The 19,828-nt window shown below is 41.3% G+C and overlaps 1 protein-coding gene across 1 annotated transcript; it reads left to right on the forward strand.

Moving 5' to 3' along the window:
- Positions 1–946: 946 nt before the first annotated feature.
- Positions 947–2,368, forward strand: CNR1 (cannabinoid receptor 1; the record flags this gene model as incomplete). The annotated part of the gene is made up of 1 exon (XM_080938779.1): positions 947–2,368. One exon carries the CDS (start codon positions 947–949, stop codon positions 2,366–2,368), a length of 1,422 nt encoding a protein of 473 aa, XP_080794905.1.
- Between the last annotated feature and the right edge of the window lie 17,460 nt (positions 2,369–19,828).

A 19,828-nucleotide genomic window follows, 5' to 3' on the forward strand; every position in this document is an offset into this window, starting at 1 on the left:
TTGTTTTTATAAACTAAGGAGAAAAGTAGCCATCTTTTAAACACTTATAAACGCTGAGATTAGTTCTCTCGCCGTGTATGTTGAAAACAACATCAATTTGCTTAACTTAGAGTTGGAGGTTCCATTATGTTCCATCTGCATTTCCAGCACTGTGTCCTCGGAAAACACTGGACCTCACGAGGGAGGGTTGTCTCCTGATCGTGTGCCAGCACACTGAGGCAGGGGCTCCCGAAGTACCCCTCTATCATCACCAGCTTCTTCCTGTGAACCTTGGAGTCCCACACGCCTCTGTGCAAATCTTCCTGATACTTCCTCCTAGCTGTCGTAGATACTTTTATAAGTTCTTATCAGCCGTGCCATGACCCCAGACTCTCTTCCTCTGGGTGAGAAAACATGCCTGGTGGAGGACATTTTCCCGCCATGCCCTGGGGCTGTCTTTGGTTCTATGAAATGTCCTTCTTCGCAATTAAACTGGACAGCTCATCCCTTGGTTCTATACCATCATTTCATGCATTGTCTCAGTCTGTTCAGTCTTATTTCTTTTCCAAGGTATCTCTCAGGGTAGGAATTATGTCCCCAGCCACACCATCACAGATTGCTATATACTTGATAGTAGAAGGCTAGGGGTTAGCTCTTCCCATGAGGTGCTCAGTGATTTTTATTTCATTGGGCTTGGCAATTTGACTATACAGGTCGATGCAAGACCCACTGACTTTGGGTCAAAGACATCAAGAAATGAGGACCCTGTGCCTCCCTTGGGGTCGGGGCTCTTATCGAAACCGATTTTGATGACGGAACCTCTTGTGGTGCCTAGTGTTTCTGTTTATTACCCTCCTGACTTTCCTACCTCTCAATGATTTTATGTTTTGTTTTCCCTCCTGTTAGGGTTCCCTCCCGGCACCTCTTTCTCAGTCACCTTGAGTCTGGCTAATCAAAGACTGAGGTTATGAAGTCGATCCTAGATGGCCTTGCAGATACCACCTTCCGCACCATCACCACAGACCTCCTCTACATGGGCTCAAATGACATTCAGTACGAAGACATCAAAGGAGATATGGCATCCAAATTAGGATACTTCCCACAGAAATTCCCTCTGACTTCCTTCAGGGGTAGTCCCTTCCAAGAGAAGATGACTGCAGGAGACAACTCCCCGCTGGTCCCAGCAGGAGACACAACAAACATTACAGAGTTCTACAACAAGTCTCTCTCCTCCTTCAAGGAGAACGAGGAGAACATCCAGTGTGGGGAAAACTTCATGGACATGGAGTGCTTTATGATTCTGAACCCCAGCCAGCAGCTGGCCATTGCTGTGCTGTCTCTCACCCTGGGCACTTTCACGGTTCTGGAGAACCTGCTGGTACTGTGTGTGATCCTGCACTCCCGCAGTCTCCGATGCAGGCCTTCCTACCACTTCATCGGCAGCCTGGCAGTGGCTGACCTCCTGGGAAGTGTCATTTTTGTCTACAGCTTTGTTGACTTCCATGTGTTCCACCGTAAGGACAGCCCTAATGTGTTTCTGTTCAAACTGGGTGGGGTTACAGCCTCCTTCACAGCTTCTGTGGGTAGCCTGTTCCTCACAGCCATTGACAGGTACATATCCATCCACAGGCCTCTGGCCTATAAGAGGATCGTCACCAGGCCCAAGGCCGTAGTGGCGTTTTGCCTGATGTGGACGATCGCAATAGTAATTGCTGTGCTGCCTCTTCTGGGCTGGAACTGCAAGAAGCTGCAATCTGTTTGCTCCGACATTTTCCCGCTCATTGATGAAACCTACCTGATGTTCTGGATTGGAGTCACCAGTGTGCTGTTGCTGTTCATAGTGTATGCGTACATGTACATTCTCTGGAAGGCTCACAGCCACGCAGTCCGCATGATTCAGCGTGGAACCCAGAAGAGCATTATCATCCACACATCAGAAGACGGTAAGGTGCAGGTGACCCGGCCTGACCAAGCCCGCATGGACATTAGGCTGGCCAAAACCCTGGTTCTGATCCTGGTGGTGTTGATCATCTGCTGGGGCCCTCTGCTTGCAATCATGGTGTATGATGTCTTTGGGAAGATGAACAAGCTTATCAAGACGGTGTTCGCCTTCTGTAGTATGCTCTGCCTGCTGAACTCCACCGTGAACCCCATCATCTACGCTCTGAGGAGCAAGGACCTGAGACATGCTTTCCGCAGCATGTTCCCTTCATGTGAAGGCACGGCACAGCCTCTAGATAACAGCATGGGGGACTCAGACTGCCTGCATAAGCACGCTAATAACACAGCCAGCATGCACAGGGCTGCAGAAAGCTGCATCAAGAGCACTGTTAAGATCGCCAAGGTGACCATGTCTGTGTCCACAGACACGTCTGCCGAGGCTCTGTGAACCTGCTGCTTTTGTGGCTGCACAGAAAAAAAGAATTTTTTTTTTAAGCTTAAAATTTAGAAGTCTGTTGTCTCATCGGTTATATATACATATTTTAAGTTCACCATGTTTAGTCAAATAGTGACTGTCTCCGTGCTTACTTGGTTTGCTGACATCTCAATAGTTTAGGTACTTAAACTCCATTTCCCAGGGGTTGACAATGAAGAAAGCCTATTGCTTCAGCTGCTCAGCGGTCCTTCAAAGTCTCTGAAATAGAAGGGAAAACTTTGGCTTCCAAATCTGAAGCCTAACTATCTGTAGAAAATAACCATGAAGTGAGTAATGCCTTTGTAACCACAACTTTTACTGCTGTGTTTGTCCATAGTATTAAAAAGGTACATTTTTACAATAAGTATAGTGCTAAATTAGAGAGACTTTGTAACGTTTTCTGTCTGTGACTTGTGTGTCAGTGTTGAATGTATCTGGTTCTTTTTTTGTTTTGTTTTTTGTCTGGCTTAGTGAAACCAGAATGTAGCCCTCAGAAGAGGGAGGACCTACAGGAGTGCTTGTGTAGCGGGGTGACCCCTGTTTAGATAGTATTACTGTCCATGACATAATTTTAGAAACCTTAGCATTTCTTCCAATATCCACATCTAAAGTTAATATTAAAATAAGCGTAAATGTTTATTTTTCTGTTAAAACAACAAGAAGAATCTGAAGACTGTTCAAAGTATTGAGCAGAATTCATGGACACTTAAAACTGTTAGACCTGCATTTTCATAGGAGGACATTTCACATCTGGACCACAGCTGTTCAGCTGGGTAATGGATTGTGATCAGAATGGAAAGGAGAAAGTAACATTGACTTTCGAGGCCGGCACTCTGACTTTCTGCGGTTGATAGCTATCACTGGACCTCTTAGGACAGCATGTGTCAATCTTAGTGTGCACGGTTATCACCGCTGATGCTGTTGACTCGATGTCTATTGCTTTGTTATGTTCTGGACTTAAGTAGATTCCAGGCCTGAATGTCTTCTTAAGTGACAAGAAATATTGTCTGGCTCAGTAAAATTGTGAGTGTGATTCTAAATGTGTATGTGTGTGTATGTGTGTGTGGTCTATCTTGTAACTGTTGATGCAGTGTCCCCCACAGGAGAAAACTGACCAAGTGTGAACCATACCACTTGCTGTGCTCTTACACATGAATTTAGTTCCTACAGTTGAGCTAGCTCTCTGTGAAATCCTGTTTATTAAAACTCTGGCTAAAACTTTTCAGAAGAATCTTCCCACCTAGGAGATTGGATTAAGTATTCTAATGACATGTAGGTGTTCAGTAAAGCCAGCATTCAGCAAGTCATCAGTAAAAGGTGCCAACAAGGAGAGATTCTCCCAGGGAGAGGAGAGTATGGGGGATGGTAAGTGGGGGATGTCGAGCACCTACTACGTACAAATCAAGTCCATGGAAATCAGGAAAGGGGGATGGTTCTACTACCTTCTTCAAAACCCCCACAGTAGCAAGTTTCAAAGGTGCAGGTCAGCAGTGCAATCTCAGGTTATGTAGCACCATGCCAGATAATGAACTGGTCCAGTCCAGTTTGTTAGAGAGGATGAATAGGACAGAGGGTATATATAACAAATGGGTAGTGAAAACCTGGAGACAGCCCAGTTCCTGGCTCTGTTTAGATGTGTTTGGGCAAAGGAAAAGGTAGTGCCTCCACGTGCTGGTACCAAGATGGGTCAAAACATAACTATGAGGGTGGCTAGCTTCTGATTGACATCTCTGCCATGGTGCTCAAAATTGGGCCCTTTTTCGATAAAGAGAGAAGTATTGATTTTAAGAAGTCACTCACTCCTGATAAATTCCATGTAAAGTCCCTGCTTGTACGGGTTCTGTCCAGTCCCCGGGACAGTGGGAACAGCACAGCAGGAAGTGGAGAGCTAGCATGTGCCTGTGAGTTCTAGGGTTGGGTTCCCAGCCCGATGGGGCACTGCCCCTTCTCAGTGTGGGGGCAAGCTAGGCTATATCTAGATTTTGCCTGCTGAGTCTCTTCTCTGTGCACAGAGGAGGACTCAGGATGCTTGAGGAAGAGTAACTCCATAGAGAAGGGTATTGATAGGACACGACCAGGAACTAAGAATTGCCAAGCCTCGTCCTACATCAACCTGAATATCAATCAACATGTCTCTAGCTACCAGGCTGCACCACCTCTTCTCAGAGCCTCACAGACCTGGTAGGAAATTCTAGATATAGGTATTAAAAAAAAGAATCCAAGATTCACTTTTAGAACTGTATTTGTGTAAATGCCATTTTAGTGATAAGATTTTATAGTGTATTGAACTTTCAAAACCTAACTCATATTTAATAAGCTAAGGGACAATGGGGCTGATAGCACTAAACTTGGTGCTTATTGATACTCTAAGAAATATCTGTGAAATATTATCATGTGTGCGTTAAGCTACCTTCATTTAAAAGGACTTGGATTTTCCCATAACATTTCCTAACTCTATTGACCAAAACATTCTCCCCAGTGAATATTCGTCATTAGAATTACATTCATTAGTATCATTCATTAACCAGCCCCTTAATTAGATTCATTAATTTAAATAATTTTAATTTAATCACTTATACACTCTGGCATCAGGGTTGTCTACTTCCCTCTGACATTTGTCCTTAACACACATTCTTCAGCTATTGCTCATCTTTACAGTGGGCCAATTTTCAAGCTGCTTAACTCTGTCCAAATGAAGACTGAGCCCTAGAATATCGGTATCATTTAAACAAAGCCGTCTCTAAGACGTTTCAACTATGTATTAAGTATGTGTAAAAATAAATCTGCGTCTGGGCAGCTTAGACGTATGCCTGTTCCAGAGGACTCCAAAGCCGTCTGATGCTTAGCTGTCAGGTTTAGCTGGTATCAAATGCCAAGGAATTTTTGCTACCTAGACCCATCTGCAGGAAACAGGCCCAAGTACCCGATGAGAACTAGGTCTCTAGTTACCATTCAGTTCATGAATTCCTGCCATTCCGTATCCATAAACAGGAGCACTAACATGCACAAAATTAGGTTCCTCGTACTCTTGACTGTATATTTGTATGATATTTTAAAGCCTCCTAAATGGCCATTCACAATTGCTCTGCACTGGCCTTTGGATGAAATGTTAACACACCTATTGTAATATACACAAAACATTCTATCTGCTGATTTGGACTGAATGTATGTACATAGGTTTTACAAAAAAAAAAAAGTCAGATGTCGAAGCAGTGGTTTAAAGATCAGTGATTTTCAGGTAGAGTTTCTTTCAGTTGTTGTGGAATCTTTAAAGAACACTTAGTGTGAACTTACTCAACTCTAGGGGTCCTGGCGATTAGAGTCCCCTAGAGAGGAAACCTTTTCTTGTATTAATATGAACCAAGATACCAGACTATTTTGATTCTCACTTCCTGTGTTTCAAGTGGAAAATGTATTTCCTTGTTGTCTCTGTAGATGGAACATCCTTAATTTTCCTCTTAAATAATATTGTACTGTTAGATGTTTGTTGAACTGGTAGCATCATTGATATTGCTGTGATGTCTTTGTCAGTAATATGTATAATATTTTGTATACAAGTACTGGTAAGGTTGTTATTTAATGTAGCTCCAGCCATTAAATTACTATAGCAAAGTAGTACTTCTGTAATATTTACAATGTATTAAGCCTAACAGTATATTTTATTTCATTGATGTAATTTAATTGTTATTTATTCAAGAGAAAGCAGTTCATCATGTCTATTGTCTAAAATTACCTGGGATCAAATAAAAGTTCTAGATTATCATGAAAAACACAAAAAGCCTTTGAGTTCTACCTTGTATCAAAGTCTAATAGCACTGGAGGTTCCACTAGACGCCTAGTCTCCTACTGTGGCTAGATGAGGCAGCCCAGTTAGAGGTAAGGGATCCAAAGGCAGGCCACAGAGTCAGAGTCATCCACTGCTCCATTTGTTAGGGGTCACACATGAAGACCAAGATATGCACATCTTACATATGTGGACGGGGGGCAGGTCTGTATCTTGTGTGCTCTTTTGTTGGTGGTTCAGTCTCTGAGGGTCCCTATGGGTTCAGGTTAGTTGACTCTGTAGGTTTTCTTGTGGTGTCCTTGACCCCTCTGGTTCCCTCAATCCTCCCCCTCTTTTACAAAATTTCTGAGCTCCACATAATGTTTGGCTGTGGATCTTTGCATCTGTCTCTATCAGCTGCTGGGTGAAGCTCTCAGATGACAGTTTTGCTTGGCTCCTGTCAACAAGTGTAGGCAAATATCATTAATAGTGTCATGAGTAGGTTCTCTCTCATGGCATGGGTCTAAGCTGGACCAGTCATTGGTCCGGAAATTCCCTTAATTTCTGCTTCATCTTTATCTCTGCACATCTCGTAGGCAGGACAAATTGTTGGTTGAAGGTTTTTGTGAGTGGGCTGGTGTCCCAGTTCCTCCTTTGGAAGTCTTGCCTAGTTATTTATTTATAGGAGGTGGCCATTTCAAGCTCTACATTCCCTATTGCTAGGAGTCTTAGGTCAGGGCACCTTCATAGATTCCTGGAAATTTCTCTTGTCCTAGGTTTCCAGTTCATCCCACCACTGTACTTTCTTAGAATTGTGTAGTTAAGGATTCTAATGATCTTGTAATTTATTCAAACAAACAGCTGCAACACATAGTTAAAATTTAACTTACACACTAAAACATAAATCTTGAAAAAGGCATAAAAATATACCTTGAGCCACATAAAAGATACATGTCTTTTTCAATAGTTTGCAAAACCAGGATTTCTATTCAATTAATAAAAAGGAGCAGTAGAAAAAAGTTTAACTTTTTGAAACAAAAGCATGCAATCAATTTTGGAGAAAGCATTAAAAGACTTTGAAATAATCAATTAGTGAATGTTTAAAACTAAGTTATTTTTGTTTTTAATAAGCAACCCAAATAATTATTTTACCCATTTTATAATGCAAAAGCTAAATGCTTTGACAAAAAAAATTCTATCCATAGATATTAAATTTCATGTTATTACATCAAAGGAAAAGGTTACATATTTTAATATTGTTATCGTGTATTTTAAAACCCTAAAGAGTCCCTCCATCGACATGAGTTTCTCACTATATAGAAATACATGTTTTAAATCATGTCAGGATAGAAATGCCAACGTAGTCCATCAGGATCAATCCACAATGGGATTCTTTGTGCTATTTTATCCAGTTGAAGTTCTACACATCTCGGCCCTCTCCTCCTGTCCCTTCTGTCTTCCTCTTCCTCACTCTCTTCATTGATTTTGAAACAGGCTCTTGCCACACAGTCCAGGCTGGATTCACACATACAGCCCTCCCATCTCAGCTTCTGAGTGCTGGGGTTACAGGCACAGACAGGCCCACAGGTCTACAGCAGGTTTTCAGCCAAGCGTTAGAAGTGAAACAGCTGTGAAACATATGTCTAGTGCCCAGGTGTTGTGCCATTGCCTCCACATACATGTCATCTTCCTGCTCTGTGTGTGTCATCTCCGTGATGTGTAGGCTACTGTTGGTGTATAGGTAAGACAGAAGGCTAGTGAGATCGCAGAGCTTAGGCTAGAACCAAGGCTTCTCTGTTTACATCAGTGCCTGCACCTATAAGCATTCATTGTGCTTAAAATCATATATATAATATATATACACACATATATATATGTATACACACACATACATATATGTACACTCACATATGCATTTCTTGATAATTCTCACATGCTGACAATGTTAAAGATGAAGAACACTTGCACATGCAAGAAGGAGCAGTGCATTAAGGGCTCTTTCCTCATTGCTATAATCTAGTCTCTACAAGTCACTGAACAAAGTAGAGCTTTCCTTTGCCTCACAGTTGGGGGTTGTAGTCTGTCCCTGAGGGGAAGTTATGACAGCAAGAGCGTGAGGCATTTGGCTGCATTGCATACACAATCAGAAGGCAGAGCTATGAATGCTGGTCTTCAGCTTGTCCTCTTCTCTGCACGTCTATACCCGAGACTGTGGAATGGTGTAGGGCCACATTTAGGGCAGCACTTCCCACCACGATGAACTCAGTCTAGAAATTTGAACACAGAAAAGCCCAGAGGCTTGCGTTCACCCTGACTCTAAGTTCTGCCAAGTTCACAGTCAACCGTCAGCATTCTAGAAGCTTCTGTATCTTCTCCATATTTGTAGGCTTCCAATACCATGTAGAGAGAGGAGTACGTTGCATTTCTTTCTTGGAGTCCCATGGCTTTGGGCACTAGATTTTGGATCCCTCACCATCCCAACCTGCAAACGGAATAGGAGAAACAGAGAGGCGAATGACTCTAGTCAGTTATTAGGGTTTTCTTTCCTTTATTTTTCAAACAACAATTGATAAACTTTATTATACCTATTCTGGTCGCCAAACAAATTTGTTCTCTTCACTGCTTACTTAAGAGGGGCATGACTCTCCTTGGCTAGGTGATCGGGTAGCTGAGGGGAAGTTTGGTCTATTTCACCATAGGCATAGCCTGATCCCACCCATGCTAGCTACGTTTCCAGCCTTTTCTTGCTTACTACAGGAACATTTAACTCCAATTCACTTAAAGAAACAAATCTACCTTCCATCTGTTAGCCTGTATAAGGCATCTAGAAAACATATTCTATACTAGTCAATGAAATATAACTTGTTAGGATTGTGATAACCACATAAGCAGTTTAGGAACCTGTCTTGTACCTGGCACTGATAATAGTGGTTAGAATTGAGCTCATTAATTATGAGACATTATCTCACTTAATCCTCTCACTCACCCCGTGAAATATTATTATTCATATTTGACAGACAGCCACCTGCCCAAGGTCAAGCGACTTAGTATATGGTACAGCTTGAAGGAGCTGATGGCTTACCAGATTACCCAGTGGACACCCAGTGAGTTTCCAGCAAATGCCCAGTGCACTTACCCTATTTATTTCAAGCACTGTTTATTATCCACCATGGTAGATCATCAAATTACTTCATCTCCAGTCAAAAGGTGAAACATCAGATCATCTCTATAAGATTCAGAGAGCAACCAGAAGTGGGAGGGAGGGACACTGGAGCAGAGGACTTACTGAAGAACAGTCAGGAACCAGCCTGGAAAAAGGAAAGTGTTTCTGCGAATGCTGGGAAATGACAAGAGCGTAGGGACCCAAACAATAGCAAGAGATGTAAACTAGCATAAAATGCCCAGTGAGCAGCACCCATGCTGGGAACACTCATTGTTCTTGGTAAAGCACACTGCAGTTAGAGCTTACATTGCCTCTGCAGACTTCGGATGCCTGAGCCTTCCCAGCCTTTTGGTAATCATGCAGATTCAAATACCACAAGCACATAAGGAAGTTTCCCTTCCTGCAAGGTAAAGCGGAGAACTCAGTGGTGGAAGTGGGGCCTCCCTCTCTGTATTTCTTATTAGCTAGTCACAAATTTTTCCCTTCTGACAACATTACAGTCACTACAAAAAGAACATTATTCACTTGGAGCAGAAGGACATCAATTAGCTCCCCAAACAGTATAGTCACCAGTCCCCAAGTGTTCTTGGTCATTATTCACCTGTGCCAGAGCAACCCTTTGGTCTCAGAATGACAGGGACCTTATTTAACTCCAGCCCCTGGGGTCGCCAACCCTCTGCCCTCTGACCTCCTTGTAAATAAGATTATTGTTGTTGCTTCTGTCTGATTGCCTGAGGGAAATCCTCCAGGAAAGAAATAGATAAGGACCAAAGGGGAAAATCTTTTTGAACTGTCCAAAGCAACCTTATTCCTGACCCAAGCTTAAATGATTTCATAACATACTGCTTTGGATGTGAGCCTGGCTTGTTTCTAAATTAATCACCTATCTTATATTTTTAATAGAGTTTTCACCCTTCATAGATGCATACACTCACAAGAATTCTTTTATGAAAATCTTGTGTCATTTTAGGAGATGGGAAGTTTATCTTTTATTGTAAAAGATTTTATTTGAATTTTATAAATCTGACATTTTTTTCTGGCTTGTGCCTTATTCAAAATCATTTATTATTCCAGACAGACATACAGTCTCACCTCTGATTGCTTGCTTTATGAAATCTTAGCCCATTTAACATGAATGACTATGAGCTACTGTCACCTGGCCAAGGAACATGAATATTTTCAAGTGTACATTCTCTCCCCTGAGGAGGAATTAGAACACAAATAATTTACAAGAAACACCTCTCTTCCTTCTTTGTTTCTTTCTTCCCTTTCCTTCATTTCTTTATTCTTTCTTTCCTTCCTTCCTTCCTTCCTTCTTTCTTTCTTTCTTTCTTTCTTTCTTTCTTTCTTTCTTTCTTTCTTTCTTTCTTTCTTTCCAGTGGGACAAACTGTATTTTATATGTATTTGCTTAAACCATGGGTGTAAATATTGGGAGTAAGTCTTGTGTAACTGCAGACTCCTACCTTCTCCCTGGAATGACCTTCTGAGAGAGAAGAGAGTCACTGGACATCTGTCTATTGCAGCAAATAGTGTTCAACGAAAATCACGGTGAAGTTTCTGTCCCTGAAGATGGAACACATGAGAGTTTTCTTCTCCCAGAATGCTGACTATTGCTATGTCCTGTGGAAGGGAAAATGGTATTCTGTGTGGAGGAGGAGTAACTGCATATTTTCCCAAAGGATAAATACTCTTGATTCAAATTATATTATGCCTAAGCAGAGGGAAACAGAAAAAGAAATATTGATTCGTTTTTTGTTTGTTTTGTTTTTATTGGTTATTTTATTTATTTACATTTTAAATGTTATTACCCTTCCCAGTTTCCCCTTCAGAAGTTCCCATCTTATACTCCATCTCCCCTATCTCTATGATGGTGATCCCTCACCCACCCACCCACTCCCACCTCACTGCCCTAGCATCCCCCTACATTGGAGCATCAACTTTCCACAGGACTAAGGACTTCCTCTCCCATTGATGCCAAATAAGGCAATCTTCTTTTACATAAGCAGCTGGAGCCATGGGTTTCTCCATGTGTACTCTTTGGTTGGTGGCTTAGTCCCTGGAAGCTCTGGAGGGTCTGGTTCATTGATATTGTTGTTCTTCTTATGGGGTTGCAAACCCCTTCAGCTTTTTCAGTCCTTCCCTTAACTTCTCCATTGGGGTCTCCATGCTCAGTCTGATGGTTGGCTCCTAGCATCTGCATCTGTATTGGTCAGGGGACAGCCATAGCAGGCTCCAGTCAACAAGCACTTCTTGACATCAGCAATAGTGTCTGGGTTTGATGTGTGCAGAAGGGATGCATCTGCACAGGGAGGGGCAGTCTCTGGATGGCCTTTCCTTCAGCCTCTGCTCCACTCTTTGTTCCTGCATTTTTATTAGACAGGAACAATGCTGTGTTAATATTTTTGAGGTGGGTGGTGGCTCCATCCCTCACCTGGAGGCTGTGCCTAGCCTCTGGAAATGGTTTTTACAGGTTCTATTTCCCCTTTGTTGGGTATTTCAGCTAATGTCATCTTTGTTGGGTCCTGGGAGCCTCTTACTTTCCTGGCATCTGGGACTTTCTAGTGGTTAGTTCCCCATCCCTCACTGCTAAACACCAACATTACATCTACCTCCTCTTCCACCTCCTCTCCTCCCACACCTGATCCTGTCCTCTTTTTCCCCTCTCTCCCTCCTAGATCCCTCCCTTCCTCTACTTGCTGTGACTATTTTGTTCCCTCTTCTAAGTAGGACTAAAGCATGCACACTTTGGTCTTCCTTCTTCTTGAGCTTTATATAATCTGTGAGTTGTATCGTGGGTATTCTGAGCTTTTTTTTTTTCTTCTAATATCCACTTATCAGTGAGTACATACCATATCTGTTTATATTATTTTTATTCTTTAATCATTTTTACAGTCTAATCTCCATCCCCCTCTTAGTCTGCCTCCAGACTGCTCCCCATCCCATACCTCCTTCACCCCTGTCTCCAAGAGAATGTCCCCACTCCACCCCTACCCACCAAATCTTTCCACTCCCTGGAGCCTCAAGTCATTCAAAGGTTAAGTGCATCTTCTTTCACTGAGGCCAGACCAGGCTCATATGTGCCTAGGAGTGGGGGGAGCTCAAATCACCTGATATATGCTGTCTTGCTGGTGGCTCAGTGTCTGAGAGATCTCCGGGCCCAGATCGGTTAAGACTGCTGGTCTTCCCATGGGGCAGTCCTCCTCCTCGTCCTCAGCTTTCTGCAGCTTTTCCCCCCACTTCAACCACAGGGGTCCCAGGCTTCTGTCCATCGGTTGGGTGCTAGTACTTGCATCTGACCCTTTCAGCTGGTTGTTGGGCCTCTCAAAGGGCGGCCATGCCAGGTTCCTGCCTGAAAGCACACCACAGCATCAGTAACAGGGTCAGGCCCTTGATCTGGATCCCAATTTGGGCTGGTCACTGAACCTCTTTTTTCTCAGGCTTTTCTCCATTTTTGTCCCTGCAGTTCCTTTGAACAGGAACTACTCTGGGTTCAGAGCTTTTGACTATGTCTTGCCCCTCCACTGGAAGTTCCCCCTTTCCAGTGTAGAGCACTTTATCTAGAGTCTCTCCCTTTGAGTCCTGAGAGTCTCTCACCTCCCAGGTCTCTGGTACATTCTAGAGGGTTCCCCCCACCTTCTACCTCCTGGGGTTTCCTGTTTCCATTTTTTTGCTGGCCCTCAGGACTTCAGTCCTGGCTTCCTCCAATAACTGAACATGTTCCCCTGTCCCTCCATGTCCCCTCTCTCACCCAGGTCCCGGCTTCCATCTACCCCCAGTGATTTCTTTCTTCTCCCTCCCAAGTGGGACTGAGGCATCCTCACTTGGGCCCTTTGGCTGGAAAACCTTGAGTGAATTGTGTCCTGGGTATTCTGTATTTTTTTTTTACTAGTATCCACTTATTAGTGAGTATTTACCGTGCATGTCCTTTTGAGTCTTGATTACCTCACTCAGAATGATATTTTCTAGTTCCATACATTTGCCTGCAAAATTCATCATGTTACCCGTCTTGATAGCTGAGTATAATTCCATTGTGTAAATGAACCACATATTCTGTATCTGCTTTTTCGTCGTGGGACATCTGGGTTATTTCCAGCTTCTGGCTATCACAAATAAGGCCAACATGAACACCGTGGAACAAGTGCCCTGTGGTATGGTGGGGCATCTTTGGGTATATGCCCAAGAATGGTATAATTAAGTCTTCAGGTAGATCTACTTCAAATTTTCTGAGGAACCACCAGATTGATTTCCAGAGTGGTTGGACCAGTTTGCAATCCCACCAACAAAGGAGTGTTTCTCTTTCTCCACGTCCTCACTAGCATGTTCTGTCACCTGAGTTTTTGATCTTAGCCATTCTGATTGGTGTGAGGTGGAATCTCAGGGTTGTTTTGATTTGCTTTTTCCTGATCACTAAGGACTTTGAACATTTCTTTAAGTGCTTCTCAGACATTTGAGATTCCTCTGTTGTGAATTTTCTGTTTAGTTCTATACACCATTTTTTATTGGATTGTTTGGTTTTTTTTTTTTTTTGGAGCTTTTTTAGTTCTTTATATAATCTTCAATATTAGCCCTCTTTTGGATGTGCAGTTAGTGAAGAATTTTTTCCCAATCTGTAGTTTGCCAATTTGTCCTATTGGCTATGTCCTTTGTCTTACAGACACTTTTCAATTCCATCTGGTCCCATTTACCAATTCTTGATCTTAGAGACTGAGCCACTGTAGTTCTGTTTAGAAAATTACCCCTGTAATGAGTTTGAGGCTATTTTACACTTCCTCTTGTATTAGATTCAGTGCATCTGGGTTTATGTTGAGGTCCTTGATCCACTTGGAGTTGAGTTTAAATATGTATCTATTTGGTGACTAATATGTATCTATTTTCATTTTTCTACCTACAGAGTTCCAGTTAGATTGGCACCATTGTTTGAAGATACTTCCTTTTTCCATTGTATATTTTCTGGCTTCTTTGTCAAAAATCAAGTGTCCATATGTGTGCGGTTTTATCACTGGATCTTCAGTTCTATTCCATTGGTCAATCTGTCTATCTCTGTACCAATAACATATGGATTTTTATCACGGTTGCTCTGTAATACAGCTTGAGGTCAGGAATAGTGATTTCCCCAGAAGTTCTTTCATTATTAAGAATTGTTTTTGCTATTCTGTTTTTTTGTTTGTTTGTTTTATTTTGTTTTTATAGATGAATTTGAGAATTGCTTTTTTCATGTTTTTGAAGAATTGTGTTGGGATTTTGATGGGTATTGTGTTGAATCTGTAGATTGCTTTTGGTGGGATGAGTATATTTTTACTATGTTAATTCTACCAATCCATGAGCATGAGAGATCTCTCCATTTTCTGAGGTTTTCTTTAACTTTTTTCTTAAGAATCTTGAAGTTCTTATCACACAGATCTTTCACATGTTTAGAGTTAACCCAAGACATTTTATATTATTATGACTATTGTGAAGGGTATTATTTCTCTAATTTCTTTCTCAGCCTGTTTATCATTTGTATAAGGAAAGGCTACAGCTGAAATCAACCAAATAGAAACAAAGAGAACAATTCAAAGAATCAACAAAACCAAAGGCTGTTTTTTTGTTTGTTTGTTTGCTTTTTTGAGAAAATCAACTAGATATATAAACAATTAGCCAAACTAACTAAAGGGCTCAGAGACAGTACCCAAATCAACAAAATTAGAAATGAAAAGAAAGACATAACAACAGAAAATGAGGAAATTAAAAAATTATTAGTTCCTACTACAAGAGCTTATACTCAACAAAACTTGAAAACATGAATGAAATAGAAGATTTTCTAGACAGAAACCATATACCAAAGTTAAAAGAGCAATTAAACTGTTTAAACAGGTCATTACAAACCTCCCAACCAAAAAAGCTGAGGTCCAGATGAATTTAGTGCAGGACTCTAACAAATCTTCAAAGAATAGCTAATACCAATATTCCTCAAACTATTCCATAAAATAAAAACAGAAGGAACACTACATAATTCATTCTGTAAAGCCACAATTACTCTGATACCTAAACCACACAAGGACTCAACAAAAAAAGAGCACTTCAGACCAATTTCACTTATGAATATCAATGCAAAAATAATAAATGTCTCACAAACCGAATCTAAGAACACATCAAAACCATCACTCACCATGATCAAGTAGGCTTCATTGCAGAGATGCAAAGTTGGGTTAATATACAAAAATCCATCATCACAATCTACTATATGCTGCAAAAACACTTGACACCTGTTCATGTTAAAAGTATTAGAGAGATCAGGAATTCAAGGCCCATATCTAAACATAAAACAGCAATATACAGCAAACCAACAGCCAATATCAAACTAAATGGAGAGATACTTGAAGCCATCTCAGTAAATTCAGGGACAAGACAAGGCTGCCCACTCTCACCATATCTATTCAATATAGTACTCATAATTCTAACTGGAGCAATAAGACAACAAAAGGAGATTAGGGGATACAAATCGGCAAAGAGGAGGTCTACATATCACTATTTGCAGATGATATGAAAGTATACATAAACAACCCCCAAAATCCTACCAGAGAACTTCTACAGCTGATAAACATTTCAGCAAAGTGGCTGGACAGAAATATTGATTCTTAAAAGCAGAGTATGAAGGTAAATTAATTTGTTAACATTGCTGTCTCAGGATAAAGTGAGACAAACATTAAGCTTTGTGGCTATACTGTGTGTTTTAGAATCATGCTGTACCTCTGTGACCACCACTGTGACCACCACTGTGACCACCACTGTGACCACCACTGTGGCCAACTTCCGTAGACTTGCTCCTCTCACTGAACTCCCCTACCTTGTCTTGTGGGATACTGAAATAGAGCCACACACTTGAGCTTTTCAGAAATGGAAAAGCAATTAAAAAGAGTTTCCACGTTCTCTCTAAAAGTTAGGTGTGTCTGAGGAAAGCAGTCATTAACCAAAATATGAATTTCATCTTAGGTGTAAAGATGGGTTAACGACAGAGGAGCTGTCAGACAAGGGGGCTTGTTCTGACAACTGTTATTTCTAACAGGAAGTGGTACAAACAAATCTGAAAATATAGCTCTACCCTTGTATCAGGGGCTCAGATATTTTGAATGTACCTTAAGAATATCAAGCAGTCAGTCAAGAGAAACTCAAACAGTAGGCAAAAATCTTTCTACTGTAATTTAAAAGTCTAGTTTGGTTTTCAGGCTCCAGTGTGTGTACTAGGACCCCAAGTTACAACAAAGCACACACTGGAAAATAAGAACGTGAGCTTTTGTATAGGAGCAAACTGAGGCATGACCGAAAGAGAGGATGACATAAATCGATGCATTTCACTGTTTGAATCAGTGAAAATCCAAAGATACCAGATTCAGAAGCTTTAAATAAAAGAGTTAGACCTTTCTATGCAAACGTAAATAAATGGAGTAAGGAACTGATTTGGACGTGACTTAAACAGATGCTTTTAAACCTGGCTATGAATTGGTCCACTTAATTTTCTTCTATATATGTAATATTAGAGAAGTGGAGAACTTAATCAGGTGTGTCTCATTGTAAGCCTTTATACAATTTATTATAAGCAATTCTCAGCTTTGAAGATAGGAACCGCACTAAAGCTTATAATGTTCCCCTGGGAGGATGAGTCCCCATCTACTAAATACTCCATAAAGAAACACCTTCGTGGAAGTATCTCTACAGTGCTTTAGATGACTTGCTTTATTAAAATTGAAATTATAAGTAGATGGATGATGAAATTATTTCCTCATTTAAATACACTACCCTGCATTAAAGCTCACAGTATAGCATGCTTCAAGAAGCAGATACTGCCATATACAGTAACCTTTAAGAAGCATCCTTATTATCCAGAGTGAGATGTTCCTACAGCATTAAACTTCCCACTCGCCCCACCTGACCTCATCTCTGTTTGTTTGTTTGTTTATTCTAGAGCCCACAGTTCTTTACTGTGAGTACGTGATGAGCTGAGTATGCTCATCTCTACAGAACATAGAGCTCATCTACAAATGTGTGATTATACTTGGCCACAGGCACATCTCTTATTGTCGGTCATGGTGGGTGGGGAGTGAATCATGAAATTCCTGAACAATCCCCATATTCCAAGCCATTGGTAGTCAAATGTGCAAGGCCCTGTCCTGATCAGTGATCTCACTTATTGGTCTAGCAAGCAGATAGGAGGCTGGCTTACAGTCCTCTGGGTTCACTCATTGGCCTCTATTTTCTGAGAGAAATAGAGGTAGACAAATGCTCAGAGGGTGGGCAACCCATTCCTGGAGCAGAGACATGCTGGACATTATACAATTAGCTCCTAAATAACAAGACTATCAACGGAACAGGAATGAGTTGGAGGGGTTTACCTCCAGTGAGCAAGGGTGTCTTCATATCTGTGGGATGATATGAAGACACCCTTAGAACTCCTTAGCTAAGCATGGTATGTTGATGGCTGCCATCATCAGGGACATCATTAGACAGTGACTCTTCTGAGGTTCAGAGTCTATAAGGTTACCATGGTGCAGGGGAAGCCTGAGTTCATGGCCTGCTCTGCAGTTGGCTTTTATATAGGCTGGACTTTCCCCTGCAATATCCTTCTAGTTGGCATTATGATGAAATAGGATTAAACTGTATGTACATCTTCAGTGTTCAGCATAGGGAACTGGATGGAATTTATTCTGGGGAGTTTAGAAAATGAGAGAGTGGTCAAATAATTCTGGATAGACTGTCTTCCCATGAACCTGCCTCACCACAGTCCTTTCATGTAATCCCATTCTCTGAGTTTTTATCCATCCCAAAACCCTCAAAAAGCACAGCAACTGAAAATCTTGAAAGAAAAAAAAAAAACTGAACAGATTTCTGTGGTGGAGCCGTACTATTAGGGGAATTCCTTTAAAATATGATGTCTTCTATGACCAAACTCAGTGCCATCCGGTTCTCCCTGGAACTCATAGACAATGTCGAATTCTTTGCAATAAATAGTATTCCCCTCAAATATCACACTTAGCCAAATAATTGAAAACACTGAAAATGGGAACTGAGTACCATTGATCCCTGGTGGATTTAAAGTTTTGCTGGAGAGTAGGAGTAGCTCATTTTTCTATCCCAGGAAAGTTGGAGTAGCTCATTTTTCTATCCCAGGAAAGTTGGAGTAGCTCATTTTTCTATCTCAGTATTACTTTGGGTCTAACTGTGACAATCAGTACAATGTAGACTGAAGAACTTAAACATATGCCTGTTCACATAGAAGTACTGCGAGATCATTGTCCACTCTTACAGATTTTGGAGAGATGGCTCCTTCCTATCTTTAACTTCATGTTCCAGTGAGGACAATGCGCCGTGCAAAAGCCAGAATGCTTGGTTTGCTTCCTCGGCACAAGTCAACCAGAATGTGATTGTTGATTTATACATCTACTAAAGGATCTGCCTAACATGAATTTAATTACAGAAAAGGAAACGAAGATTTATTCAGCTAGAGATTCATTCATGTCACCAAGATCCTGTAGCAGATGGCAAACCCTGGCACATTGAACATATCAGTCATTTCTACCTTAGCATTTCTTTAGGAGTGGCTTCAGTTATATATGCACATATACATATGTGTGTGTATACATTTTTAGATCTTTTTTAGATGTGTGCCTGTGTTGAAGAATACGCACTTGCATGCAGAGGATGTCAGATCCCTAGAGCTAGTGATACAGGTAGTTGTAAGCCATTTAATGTGGGTAGTGAGATTCAAACTCCGACCCTCAGGATTGGGTAGTTAGATCCTCTTAACTGCTAAACTGTTCTCTGTCCCTAAATTAATATTTCAACAGATACTTTTCTTCATGTACCATATGCTGACTTCACAGACTTTTTTTAGTCATGACTAACCAATCAGAGTAACCCCATGGTATACACAGGAAAGCTCTTCCCCAACTTAAAACATGCCATGTGTGCATAGAAAGCTCATTTGTATATTACACTAGACGAACGTTCGAGCTACTTTTTTCCTGGCTGAAAAACACCACCTTCTTCTGTCAGCAAGAGGAGGGACAGAAATAACTGAACACTCCGAGTCCATTTGGACTCCTTGATTCAGACTAACTTAGGAAGTTGTTCATAGACAGTAAGGATGTGACAGTCGAGCAGACAGGAGTTAGGAGATGTTAGTGTAGAATAGGAGATTTGGAGGATGAAGCTCATATTGAAAGTAGCTAGAAGGCTTTGGTCAAGGAAAAGAGAGTGAGAGATCCGCACACTTTTAGCCTTTCTGAATATAAAACATTAATTTTTATTTTTTCAGTTGTTAGGCCATCATAGGACAGATCTTAAAATAGGATGGCTCTAGAATGTACAGGAAGATTGTATCATTTCTGACTGGCATGAACTTTGTATGTTTAAGTAATGTGCTATAGAGTATGGGGCTTCTGCTTCTGAATAGATGCAGGATCTGTTAAGCTTGCCATTCACGTCTTAGTCATTTTGTAAGACTCTCTTGCTGCCTTCACCACCTCAGTT

This window comes from Micromys minutus, assembly GCF_963924665.1.
Source record: "Micromys minutus genome assembly, chromosome: 26".
Taxonomy (NCBI): Eukaryota; Metazoa; Chordata; class Mammalia; order Rodentia; family Muridae; genus Micromys; species Micromys minutus.